Source organism: Molossus molossus, unplaced genomic scaffold, assembly GCF_014108415.1.
Source record: "Molossus molossus isolate mMolMol1 unplaced genomic scaffold, mMolMol1.p scaffold_m16_p_13, whole genome shotgun sequence".
In the NCBI taxonomy this organism is placed as follows: domain Eukaryota; kingdom Metazoa; phylum Chordata; class Mammalia; order Chiroptera; family Molossidae; genus Molossus; species Molossus molossus.
The window spans coordinates 43,012,337-43,026,545 of record NW_023425348.1 but is presented as its reverse complement, the minus strand read 5'-3'; the positions used below and the strand labels follow the sequence as shown (position 1 = coordinate 43,026,545).

General features: G+C 33.9%; 1 protein-coding gene across 2 annotated transcripts in view; it reads left to right on the top strand.

Moving 5' to 3' along the window:
* The window catches only part of EMSY (EMSY transcriptional repressor, BRCA2 interacting), a 546,562-nt gene that overhangs the window by 18,590 nt on the left and 513,763 nt on the right, over positions 1-14,209 (top strand). For both annotated transcript variants that reach the window (XM_036258223.1, XM_036258222.1), the window contains exons 8-9: positions 10-269; positions 8,449-8,725. In XM_036258223.1, the coding sequence (XP_036114116.1) occupies positions 10-269; positions 8,449-8,725 (537 nt within the window). The remainder of the gene's footprint in view (positions 1-9; positions 270-8,448; positions 8,726-14,209) is intronic.

The following is a 14,209-nucleotide window of genomic DNA, read 5'->3' as shown; positions in this document are numbered from 1 at the left end:
GCCTTTCAGGTGTTAGCTGTTCAGATGAAGATGAAAAACCCAGAAAACGAAGGCGAACAAACTCTTCTAGCTCCTCCCCTGTTGTCCTAAAGGAAGTTCCAAAGGCTGTTGTTCCCGTCTCAAAGACGATCACTGTGCCTGTGAGTGGAAGTCCCAAGATGAGCAATATCATGCAGAGCATTGCCAACTCCTTACCACCCCACATGTCTCCTGTGAAAATAACCTTCACCAAACCATCAACACAGACAACAAACACAACAACACAGAAGGTATGTAGTGGAGGGAGTCTTTGCCTGCCAGTTACTATTTCCGTTTCTTTTTTAGTCAATACAATTCATATTTAACAAACATGCACTGAGTGCTTACTATGTGCTTGGCATTATACTGGGAATGTTCTCATCTCTTTAATTCTGCACATAAAGTTTTGGGATAGGTATTATTATTTCACTTTTTATAGATGAGGCTCAGAGATGCTAAATGACTTGCCTAATATGCCACAGCTAGCAGATCCTCTGCTTCTAAGACTTTCATTCTATTTTATTATTGTGATGCTATTTGGGGAAAATTAAAATAGAAAAGATTACTTTTACCTGAAATGGGATATAAGATGACTTTACCTTTAGGAACTCAGTTTTTACTTTGTACAGAGTAACTAAGTTGTCAAAGTTAGGTGTTTCATAGAAGAAAGAAGCATATGATTAAGTGACTAATTGTTTGTCATTTTTTTAATTCTTTGTTTGCTATCATCATTTTATTCCTAAACTCTTCTCTCGGTATGTTTGAATCATCAGTATTCTGTCAATTTCATGTTACTAGAACTGTATAGCTTCCCACACTAATCTGGATGCTGATGCCATCCTATGCTTGTTGCACAGCTGCATGTCTGGGATCTCCCCTCACCACATTCTGATCTTCCTCTTTCTTGTTTTATTTACTCATTTGCTAGAGCATATCCTGTGGTGGCTTCTTGGCGAATAAGTGGGTGGAGAATACATTTTTGAAACTTTGCATAATGAACTGAAAATTTCTTTATTCTACCCTCCCACTTTCTTGATGAGGAAGTATTCCAGGATGGCAGTCATTTTCCCTAAGAATTTTGAAGATACTGCTCCATTGGCTATTGGCTTCCAGTATTGCTTTTGAGAAGCCTAATGCCCATCTAAATTCAATCCTCTTTTTCTTTTTGAAAATGCAGTAACTTTCAGAGGTCTGAAATTTCGAGGTACTTTTTTTAGTGTAAGTCCTTATTTTATCCATTGGGTTGCATACTTAGTGGCCTCTTTCATTTATTTCTTTGATTTTTTTCTGTTCTCTCTTTTTGGATCATCTATAATTCACAATGTTGAACTGCCTGGATTGATCCTTTAGTTTTTCTTATCCTTTCTCACTCACATTTTACATTTGTTTGCTTTTTTTTTCTGCTATAGTATAATGGTTAAAAGTCTGGATCTTGCAATTAGACTTCCTGAATTCAAATTCCAGTATTTGCCACTTACTATCTATGACTGTGGGAAAACTAAACTCTAAACCTAAGTTTTCTCATTTGTAAAATAGGGAAAACAGTATATCTATTTTATGGGGTTTGGGGGTATAAATAAATGAGATAATAAATGTACAAATAGATCCTAGCACATAATTAATGCTTTATAAGTATTATTTTTCCTTATCCTTCACTACTTTATGGAATTTTTTATTTTTGCTCTCGTACTTTAAATTTCTAGTAACTCTTTTGTTCTCTGAAAGTTTCTTTTAAAAAAAAAAATAGCATCCTGCTCTTTCATATAATCATCATATTCTCTTATCTAATGATAATTCAGAATACTTTTTTTGATGTTTTCTTCTTTCATGTTTTCTATTTTACCTGTAAGTTCCTTTTATCTATTTGTTTTGATCTCTCTCTCTCAAAAGAGTTTCCTTAAATGCTGGCTGTCTGTTTATATATGAAAGTTGGCATTAAAAGGAGACAGACCACCCTGTATATAGGGTGAGACATGTTGGCTGATGACTTTCATTGTAGGTTGACCTAGCTCTGGGATGTTTTAAGAAATACCCACTATCCTTTTACCTCCACCAAGCTATCACTCTTGTTAGGTCTTTTTCATGGACTGGTCAGTTTTCTCAGAGGAGAATCTTCCAGTTTCCTACCTAGAACAGTAAATCTTTCTGTCCTCATTTTGAGAGTAAATGGAGAGAGAGGGTTGAATAACCTCATCATTCAGTGTATAGACTTTACCTCTCTGTTTTTAGCATAGCACCCACTCCACTCAGCCTGGTGTCACCAAATCCCCTTGGGTATAGTCTTTCTTTTAGATGGGGGAAGATAACAGAGGATCTAAATGCTATTTAAACAGACTTTCAGCTAATTTTTTCTCTCTAGTTCTACTTTTATCCCCATTTTAGAAGTATCTGTTGCTCTCGGTTCCTGAGTCTTTCTGGGTTTCTCTGATGCAAGTTGTCTTGTTTTTTGTTCTGTTTGCTGTCTTAGGTTCTTGGGAATGCTTGATTGGTTATTGCTTGTCTGTCTGTTTTCCAGTTTCCAAAAACTTTATAGCTCTTGTCTGCTTTCCATTTTGACCTTATAGGTTTATGTGTCTCTCTCCTTTAAAAATCCCTTCATACTATTAGAGGGATTTGGAGGAAAGAGTGGAGGTAAATTTTTGTGTTCAATGTGTGGTCTTCCCACCTTTGAAACTTCAGATTCATGATAACTTTCATTTCAAGAACCTCCTTGAGTTTTCTAGAAAGATATCATTAGATAATATATAAAAAGTCACCATTTTCTTAATAAACTAGACGTGATAATGAGTTGATCTGTAGAATTATAATTCTATTTTCAATCTTAGAATGAGGCATTATGATGTAGTGTTAAGATCAAGCAAGGATTTTTGTAGTTAAAGAGGCCTGGGTTGAAACCCCAGCTCTTTCAGTCTGACCTAAGATAAATTAGTCTTTCTAAATCTGTTTACCCATCTGTGAGTTAAGAATAATGCCAGTCTTACAAGGTTATTGTGAGGATTGATTGAGATTGGATATTTTAAACTAAAAAATGTTAGCTACTTTCCCTTGCAGTTATTTTATGGAAAGCAGTGTTTTATGTATTTGCATCATTGTGAATGAGCTGTTCCAAGTAACTGAATTCATCAATAAATTGAAGCTTACCCCTTAATATATAGAAATTGACTATTTTTATGACTTCTTAAATGTTACACTGAACATAATTTTTGCATTTGCCTTTTATGACTCCAAGATAATCTTTCTGAATATCACTTATTATATATTATTATAATATAAATATTGCTTTCTGGGCTAGCCCTATATTAGGTGGCATTATATGCTATACTCTATGAGTTTTTAAGTAAACATAATTTTTTTACTGCCTTTTTTGCTGGATCTTATTTCATCAGTAATTTCTCCCCCCGCCCCCATGCTTTTTACCTACTTCTTGAATTTGGTATTTGAGAAATAGTGTAACACAGTTATAGTTAAAAGAACACCCACCTCTCATCCATGCCCTTCTATTTCCTTGCTCTGTTTTATTTTTATCTGTTATGCTTATAACTAGTTATTTCCTATTAGAGTATAAGTTGCCAAGGGTAGAGACTTTGTCTTATTCATCTCTCTATTCCTCAGTGGTTAGAATAGTGTCTGGCATGTAGTAGGTGTTAATTAATATTTGTTGAATAAGTGAATGAATGAATAAATAGATTTGGTTCCAATACTGGCTCTACTACCTTTTGTGAGCCTTAGTTTGCTTATAGAACAAAGTTAATGACAGTACTTACTTCCTAGAGTTATCAGGATAATTAAATGAGATGATTCATGGCAAGTGCTTTTGCACAGTGCATTTTTCAGTAAATGTCACCTAACATTATCAACCTTTCAATCCTCTTTGGTAGACCTATATAAAGATACTTGGAATAGATGGGGATTCATTTGTAAGTGAAGATGGTGAATTTTTTTTTTTAATTCAGTTACTTTAGTATATTTTTGTTTTTTCTTTCTGACTTATCAAATGAAAATGGATAGTTGAGGTTGTCACACTTGGTGATGCTTATAAGAGGGCATATTTATCTCCAAAGTCCTATGTGAGCTATATCATGAGATTTCAGGCTCAGAACTATAGCCTTTTTCTACTGTGTTTAAAAAATAAACATTTAAAACAAATTATGTTGAAAATAAGACTCATTTATTCCATAGATATTTATTATTTACTGTGTTCCAGATGCAAAACTACTCTTTTACTTCATGTACATTCAGTACCATTAATTTTATTATTTCTTGGACAAGTTGAGTATGGGTAGGACTAATAGATATTCTTTGGGATTTTTGTTTGTTTTCCTTTTGCTGGGTAGTTGGATTTAAAAAAATTTTTTTTTAAATTTGAAGTCTTTGTAAGGCTGTTGACATTATTGCATTCACCTTGGATTTCTCACAAATCCTATGTAAGTCAACTTAGTAGTTATTTTAGTTAAAATGACTCTTATGTTAAATATAATTATGATTTTGTGGACTTGATTCAAATTCTAATAGGTCATATATTTTCAGGGTAGACAAACTTCCACCTATGTTAATGTGGTGCCATCATTTTAAGTATAATATTGTATAGCACTTATATAAACAAAGCAACAGAATATAGCTTTATGCTTTCATGTGCTTGATTGATATTTTTCATTTTATCCTTAGGGTGCAAGTCCCAGCACTCTTAAGGAGTTTTTGTGAGTGCTAGAAGGTCAGTAATTTGAATTATGGCCTGAATAAACACTGTTTGGTTCACTTGGTTTCAAAATCCCTTTATTTTCCCTGTTGTGATAGGTAACTTTAAAGTGCAAGTAAATTTTCTTCAAGGTGGATCTCTAATTTTGGATAATCCCTTTTCAGATAACTTGCAGACTGAAATCTCAAATATGTTTTATCTTTGTATCTATAACCTAAAACATACTCTTAAAGACTCTAGATTTATTTTGCTGAATTTTGTTGTCTTAATATTAGAAGCCTACATGCATACTCCAGATCTGAAATTGCAAATATTTGACACAAGTGTGAATGCTTCCCTTCCTTCCCTTGCCCATGACAGACATTGATAATTAACTGTATCATACTTTCTTGGCAAATCCTAATCTGTGCTGCAGAGTCCTTATAAATACTGTGCTCCAGAAAGCTACTACTACTATTAGTTCAGAATTGGCAAATGTGAAACCTAATTGCCATTACTATTCTAATTGGTTTGGCTCTGGTAGTAGCTAAGTAAGTTCTTTGGATTCTCAGGGGTATTGGAAAAACATATCTAAATTTTTTTAATAAAACAAAAATAGAGTACGTTAAATATATTTCCAGATCGATTTGATCTATAACACCATTGCTGATCTTCTTTTAACACTTATTAAGTAGTAATAATAAGCTACTAATAAGTAACATTTGTTGACTGCCAAATATTGACCATCTGCTATGTGCCTAGCACTATGTTAGATGCTTCACATCATTATCTCATTTAATCCTTGTAATGATTTGCAAGGTAGGTATTATTATCCCTATTTTATAGATGAAAGTTGGAGCACAGAGATTTGAAATGTGTCCAGGTGTCACCATTTGTCAGTGGCAGAGGCAGGATTAAGCTTACATTCTTTTGACTCTTTTAAGTTTCTGGTCATTTTACAATATTGGTCTACTTCTAAGTTTACATGATGGCTGATGGTTGTTTTTGTAATAATACTATATAGGTATTTGCTGATCAAGTCTATATAGAAGTATGCTGGTCAACTCTATATAGGTGTTTGCTGGTCAAGACGTTTATCTCTCTTGACTCCTCAAACAATTAAACTCCTCAAAGTGATGGACATGTACTAATTCTCTATAACACTTGAAATATAATAATGATATAGTCAAAGCTTCTTTGAGATGTAAGTACTGAGTAAAGACACACTCAGTAAATTTTGACTGACTGATTTAACTTCAGGCCTTCTTTAGGATTGATATAAAAATTTTAAAAATCCCTTAAATTCTTTGGATTTTTAAAAACAATTTTCTACCTTTGGTACAAGAACTTTTGGTAAAAGAGGAAAAAGACACCGCTCTGTTTTGGCTGTTACTCCACCAACAATATACTCAACCCAGAGTAAAACTAATACTACAGATTTGTAAATGATTTTTGTGTTCTCAACTGTAAAATAGGGATAATAATAGTATTTGCGTCATAGGATTGTTGTAATATTTAAATAAGCCAATGCATATTAGCTCTAGTAGTTAATCTTGATTTCTTTTCCTTAACCTTGTCATTTCCATATATCAAATCCTATTGACTCTACCTCTCAAAATAATCTGAAACTGCTCACTTCTCTTTATTTCTACTAACACCCCAATCTAAGCAGCCTCTATCATTGCCTGGTCTACTGCAATAGCTTCTTTACTAGTTTCACTGCTTTCACTCTTACTTCTTATCACATAGTAGCTAGAGTGATCTTTCAAAATAAAAACCAGATTTTGTTTTTCCCTACTTAAAATCATCCCATGGTTTCCTATTATACTTAATATACACTTTAAATTCTTTACTCTGGCTTACAGATTTGATGTGGCCTCTGCTTATTTGTTTATCCCCTCCTTGCCCTATATGGCTTTGTTACACTGGCTTGCTTTCTGTTTTTAAGTACATTGAGCTAATTTCCACCTTAGGACCTTTTCTCTATCCTGTTCTCGTTGAAATGCTTTGTTTCGATGTCATTTACAGGTTTTTACCATATTGGCTAAACTTGAAGTCTCTTTCCTGCCCACCCACACCCTTTTTTTTCTTCTGTGCTCTGTATCAACCTGGTTATCAGCAAATCCTATTGGTTTCTTTTTTAAATATAGTCAAAATCTGTTCACTTTTCACTACTTCTACCATGAACATCATCTCTGCTTTGTTTACCGAAGGAGCCTCCTAATTTGTCTCTCTGTTTCTATGTTTCTACTGTACTTTTCAACTAGCAGATAGAGTACTGTTTTCTTTTTTAAAAAAACACTTTATTTTTTGCCCTAGCCCAGTGATTGAGTTGGTTGGAGCGTCGTCCCATAAGCCAAAAGGTTGCAGGTTCGATTCCTGGTCAGGGCACATACCCAGGTTTTGGGGTGCGTACAGGAGACAGCTGATCAATGTTTCTCTCTCACATTGATGTTTCTTTCCCTCTCTCTTCTTCTCTCTCTAAAAATCAATAAAACATATTCTTGGGTGAGGATTAAAAATAAAATAAAAAAGTACTTTAGTTTTTTAATAGTTTTAGATTTAGAGAAAATAGTACAGAAAGTTCTCATATACTTTGCACTAAGTTTCCATTATTTTTAATATTTTATAGTAGGATGGTACATTTGTTACAATTAATGAACCAATCGTGATATACTGATATTAACTAAGGTTTATTCAGATTTCTTATAGTTTTTAACCTATTGTCATTTTCTATTTGGGAAACGATATTGCATTTTCTTATGTCTTCTTAGGCTCCTCTTGGCTGTGAAAGTTTCTCAGACTTTCCTTATGTTTGATGACCTTGACAGTTTTGAGGAGTACTAGTCAAGTATTTTGTAGGATGTCCCACTATTGGAATTTATCTAATGTTTTTCTCATGATTAGACAAGGGTTATGGATTTTTAGAAGGAAGACCACAGATATGAAGTGCCACTTTGATCATATCAGATCAAGGGTATTTACTGTCAACATGATCTTCATCATCTAGTCCTCCATTACTTCTCTGAATCTGTATCCTACTATGGTCTACCTTATAAATTCCAATACTATTTATTAGGTCCTTGAAGTTTCTTGAACATACATACAAGCTTGCTTCTGCCTCAGGGCCCTTGTGTTTACTGCTCCCTGTGCCATTGGATGTTCTTCCATTAGGTAGCAACATGCTTCACACCCCTTGGTTGCTTACGTCTAGTTTCTGCTCAAATGTCACCTTATAGAGATCTTCATTAAATACTTTATAAAAAGTCATAAGGCATTCCCATTATCTTTTATGTCCTACCCTGCTTTATTGTCTCTTCCAGTATGACATGTATTTTTTATTTGTTCATTGTTACTCTCCCCTACTAGGATGTAGTTCCATGAAAGTACAAACTTTGTATTGTTTATTCCACTATCCCCAGCATCTAGAATCATGCCTGGCACATAGTAGATGCTCATCAAATATTTACAAATGAATGACTCTTCAAATTACTTTCTAGAAAGATTGTACCAATATATATTCCCTAAGCAGTATATTAAAATGCTCACTTCTCTATGTCTTGAACAGCATTGCATGTTGTCTTTTAAAATATTTGATTTGTAAAAATTTTTCATTTAAATATTTTTAGTTGTGTATTTCTCTTTGTTAAGTTGTTTATTGTGTTTCATATTTTTTAATTATATAGAACTAACTGTGTCTAGATACATTAGTAGTATAATAGGTATATGAAAATAACTTGTTTTTCCTTTCTTAGGTTATTATAGTGACCACATCACCAAGTTCAACCTTCGTGCCCAACATTCTCTCCAAATCCCATAACTATGCAGCAGTCACTAAGCTTGTACCAACATCAGTAATTGCTTCCACAACCCAGAAGCCACCGGTGGTTATAACTGCTTCACAGTCCTCTCTGGTCAGTAGTAGCAGCAGTGGCAGCAGCAGTTCTACACCATCACCTATTCCTAATACAGTTGCAGTAACAGCTGTGGTATCTTCCACACCATCTGTGGTCATGTCAACAGTAGCACAAGGTGAGTGGTGATTCGACATGTAATTCTGTCCCTGTGGTATATGGGAATTTTGAAGAAAATGCTATGGATGTGTTTTTCTGCTTTGGGTCTGAAGGTCCCTCCTGTTTTATCACAGATTACCATTCTCCCTCTCCCAGTTTGAGAATGTCAAGATAGAAGGTTACTCAGTTTTCTTACATTAATATGCTTACTCTAAGATTTTTTAATTTACATGCATATTATCTAGTCGTCTAGGCAACTAACATTCCTAAAATGTAGGTTGAATCTTGTCACAGCAAATTTCAAAGGTGTATACAGATATCTTTAATATAGTGGGATTTTTAAATGAGGAACTTGAAATTATTTTGCTATAGGTTCTTTAGAATAAACATCAAGTACATAACCTCTTCAAAGTAAGTTACCCCATGATAAGAAGTAGGAGGAAGATGATGATTTCAAGTACATGCCATTTGCCTTCTTTTTAGTTTCCTAAAGTTTTCTGTGTGGGTGGGTAATGGGAGGTATTGAGAGGAACTGAGGCTGAACTGAAGGACAGTTGCTTCTTTATAGCAGGGGAAAGAAGATATGGAAACACTAATTTTCTGTTAGTTTAAATCAGTTTAAATTGCTTCTGTATTTTTATGTTCCTCCCAGATGAAAGGCAAATAGCACACTGTCAGAACTTTTCTTTTTGGGGTGTTGGTAAGTCTTAAAAATGGGTATCAAAGGGAAGTATTTTTTATACAGAATTCATACCCATAGTGTAGTCTGTCAGAGAAGCATGGAAACAATATAAACAGTACTTAATATTAGCTTTCATTGAATTTAACTTGAATAATATGTAGCTCAAAATAGACTGAGACTTGGAAATATTATAGTTTATGAACTAGTAGCAAATGCAAGCAGTTGAACAGGAAAATAGTTTTTCATAATTGCTTTAAGCAAGGTTCGTGTGTTCTATATAACTGTGTTAGTAAGGAAGAGGTTACATAGATGCTATGTGGTCAGTATTCCTTTTCTGTAGCCCTAATGGTAGAATGTGAGAGCATCTGTCATTATTTTCTGGCTCTGATACTCATTTAATGTCTCAATCAATAACAGGAAATAGCAGGCCTGAAATTTTTTTTTTTACCTTAATTCATTTAAAAAAATCATTCCAATGTTTCTATTTGTACAGCAGTAAACTATAATACAGTATTATTAAAAATAGAAATCATTTTTATACAGAAAGTCTGTTTAAAATGCTGGTTGCAGCCTGCCAGAGTGGCTCATTGGTTAAACATCTGACTGAGCATCGACCTATGCACCAAGAGGTTGCAGGTTCAATTCCCGGTCAGGGCACATGCCCAGGTTGTGGGCCTGACCCCCAGTGGGAGGCATGCAGGAGGCGTCCAGTTGATGTTCTCTCTCATCGATGTTTCTATCTCTTTCTCTCCCTCTTCATTTCTCTCTTAAAATCAATAAAGAAAAAAAGTATAGTAAAAAAAAAAGCTTTAAAAAATAAAACGCTGGTTGCCCGGCCAGTGTAGCTCACTGGTTGAGCGTCAATCCATGCACCAGGAGGAGGTCACTGATTCATTTCCTGGTCAAGGGCTCATGCCCAGGTTGTGAAACTGATCCCCGGTGGGGGGCAAACAGGAGGCAGCCAATCGATGTTCTCTCTCATCGATATTTCTCTCTCTCTCTCTCTCAAACCAATAAAGAAAAAATAATAATAATGCTGGTTGCAAACTTGATCTGAATTCATTTCAAAATTTGAAGGTGAGAGAAGCAAAAGCTTCACCTGACTGATCGCTGTATCAAAAACTATCATCCATTGACAGTTGTTTTTCCCTTCCAGTCCTCATTTACACAGTTTGCTAAAGTTTTACTGTATTAGAAAAGTTACTGTTCTTCCAAGTTATTATTTGAGATGAGAGGTATTCCTCTTGGTTACTAATGAAATATCTTTAGACAAAATGAATATTTCATACTTCTTTTTTTGTTTTAATTTTCTCCAGATACCCTCTGAAGCTCTTGGGAACTTATGACTTTCTCATTTTCTTCTTTGCTTTTTGCATCCTGTATCTATTTGAGCCTTAAATAGTTATAGGGGAGCTGACCAGGGTATCTCAGAGATTTCTAATGAATTCACTGGAATTCAATAGAGCATGAGAGATAAAAGTATCTGAATGTAGATACTCAAGGAAACTATGATTATTTTGATTTTCTGTTTGAAATATTTAATTATATTATTAGTACTAAGAAACTAAGGCATCTTCTTTTTAAAAAGGTAATATTTAGTGAAAGTGGTAACATACAGACTATAGTTGGGATTCTGACTAGAGGGTTTCTATAGCAGCTCCTGTCTGGGTACCTGAGGGACAAATGCATTCATTGTCTGCTTTTGTTGGAGATTAAAGACAGGCTGTTTGAGAGCTGATGTGTCACTATCTAGCTCTGGTTCTTCTTCTTTTTTTTTTTTTTTTTTAATATTTTTTAAATTAATTTTAGAGAGGAAGGGAGAAAAAGAGAGAGAGAAACATCAATGAGAGAGAACATTGACTGGCCGCCTCCTACATACCCACCCCTGGAGATTGGGCCCACAACCTGGGCTGTGTCCTGACTGGGAATCGAACTGGGACCTCTTGGTGCATGGGTTGACGTGAGCCACACTGGCCGGGCTTTCTGATTATTCTTGTAGGGGCAGCTGGTGGTAGAGGGGGAAGAGTCTTAGTACCAGTAACTTGGTGGGTGACTCCATGTTTATAAATGTAGAGATGGTTCCAAACGAAGAGAATAGGGGAATTGTATATGGTTGACTCATGCTGTGGGAAAGGAAAGGAACTCATTAATACAAGGAATATGGGAATTCTTAAAATTCTGATTAGACTGGTGGTTCTGAGTTGGTCATCTAGAAGAAAGGATAATTTTAAAAAATTTATTATGGAAAATTCTAAACATATAAGTAAAGAGAATAGTAAAATGAACCCTTATGTACCCATTCCCCAGCTTCAGGGATGTACACTTGATCAGTCTTATTTCATCTGTATCTGCTATTTCCCTCCACACATCCTTGACCTACAATGTTTTTAAAGGTATCATGTACATCTTTTTTTTTTTTAAATCACAATACCAAACTACCAAACCTATAATTTTAACAGTAATTTCTTGATATATTAAAACATCTAGGTAGTATCTAAATTTATTTGATTGTTTCATAAAAGTTTTTTTAAAAGTAGGATCCAAATACGATCTATATGTTGCATTGATTGATATGGTTATGTCTTTTTTAACTTTGCAATTTATTTAAGAAATCAGTCACTCTTCCTGAGAGTTTCTCATAGTCTGGATTTTGCTGATTTTTATCCCTAGGGTGTGGTTTAATAAATTCTCCTGTTCCATGTAGTTCCTTAAAACTGATAGTTAAAAAAGGAAGCTTGTTCAGATTCATGTCTAACTATTTTTGGAGGTAGGGGCAATGAACATTTCATAAGTGGTATTGTGTACTTCTGTTGTATCACTTTAGAAAGGCAAATAATGTCCAGTTTTTCTTTTTAATGATACTGACATTGATCAGTAGATATAAATATTACCAAATGTTTTAATAGCTATTGATAATCTTAGCTTAGGTCATTATTTTATTGGTAGTTGCAAAATAAATTTTACTATTTATTTATTTATTAATTAGCTGGAATACTTAGAGAAGAACTTTCCTTTGTCATTGGTTACCCTGAGGTATAATTCATATAAGAAAAGCAGGACAAATGCCTGCTTTTCCTACATTTTTATTTAAATGTTTTCAGGTAATGAGTTGGTTTAGTGACCCAAATGAGGTTTTTATTCCCTGCATCATTAAGATTTTTTTTTAATGTCAATCCATTGCAAGTATTCTTTTGGTGCTCAAATAGTCCTATTCTTTCCAGTGGGAGCCTCTTCAAGTTGACTCATCGATTCTTTTGACACAGTCACATTAGTCCTTAATAGCTTCCTTGTTCTGGGGTATGATAAGATAGGTTCTTCCAGATCTGGAATCCGACATTTCTTCAAGGACCCCTGGTTTCTTAGTGAGAAATGGTGTTTAGACACTACAATCTGTGCATTGAGGGGATGGATGGTCATTGTTTCTAGATCTATTCTTTGGATAGAGCTAGAATCCTTTATTTTAAAGGAGGAAATACATCATGAGTTTATACTGATATTACCATTTCCAATTTAGGATTATGAGTGTTTCTTTGTTTTTCTATTTGTGTAATTGTATCTTATTCTCCTCTTATACTAAAAATCCTAGTTCCTCATGATTAATAAAATGATATATTTGACTTACCATGTAATATATAACAGTTGCAGAATAACAAATCCAAATGATAACTAACAATATGATTACTGAGTAGAATTTAAGATTTTATTATGGTTCTTTTGGCTCTTAGGGCATTCTCATTAAGGGTATGTAGTTGAATTGCTGTATTTCAAAGTCACTTGAAATAGTTGTTTTCTCTGTGGTTAAGCTGTAATTCAGTATACAATTTGGTTAATTTGTTTCTTTTTGTTTTTATGAATTACAATTTAGAAATTTTTGACTTAATTTTATTTATAATTACATAAAATATTTGTATAGTTCCAAAGTATTTTATAGTTCCATAGTCAAATCCACAAACAAGGTGTGTTCTGAGAAGTCTACCTTTGATCTACAGTTCTTATGCTGTGTTTTGTCTTTCCCTGACAGATAATCTTTTTATCCTTGAATTTTTTATTTATCCTTCCATTTTCTAACATATAAACAAATATGTATATATTGTATATCCCTTTGTCTTAGATAAAAGGTAACATATTATACCCCACCCCCTTATTCTAGGAGAATACTTTCCAAAACCTGCAGTGGATGTTTGAAACCATGAATAGTACTGAACACTGTAGTAAACTATACTTTTTCCTATTCATACATATCTATGGTAAAATTTAGTTTATAAATTAGCCACCGTAAGAATAACAATAACTAATAATAAAAGAGAACAATTATAAAAATATAATGTAATAAAATCTATCTGAATGTAGTCTCTCAAAATATCTTATTTTAATATACTTACCCTTCTTGTGATGATATGAGGTAATACAGTGCCTACATGATGAGATAAAGTGAGTTGGATAACGTAGGCATTGTGATGTAGTATTAGGAATACTATAAGGGGTACTCGAACACAAGCACTGTGATACCACAACAGTTCATTTGATAATCTTCATTAATTAAAGAATAGGTCATTGTTTATTATTGGGATTGATTACTGTGACCTTTCTGCTTTTTATTCTACCTGTTGCTCAGATAAATCCTGTTGCCATTGTTTTTTCTCTACCTTGTTTAGAAAAATTTTCTTTCATCTCATTCTTCTCCTCATACTCTTTGTAGACTTCAGAAGTTATTTACCCAATACAGACATACCTCAGAGAAATTGCAGGTTCTGTTCCAGACCACCACAATAAAGTGAATATCACAATAAAGCAAGTTATACAAATATTTTGCTTTCCTGG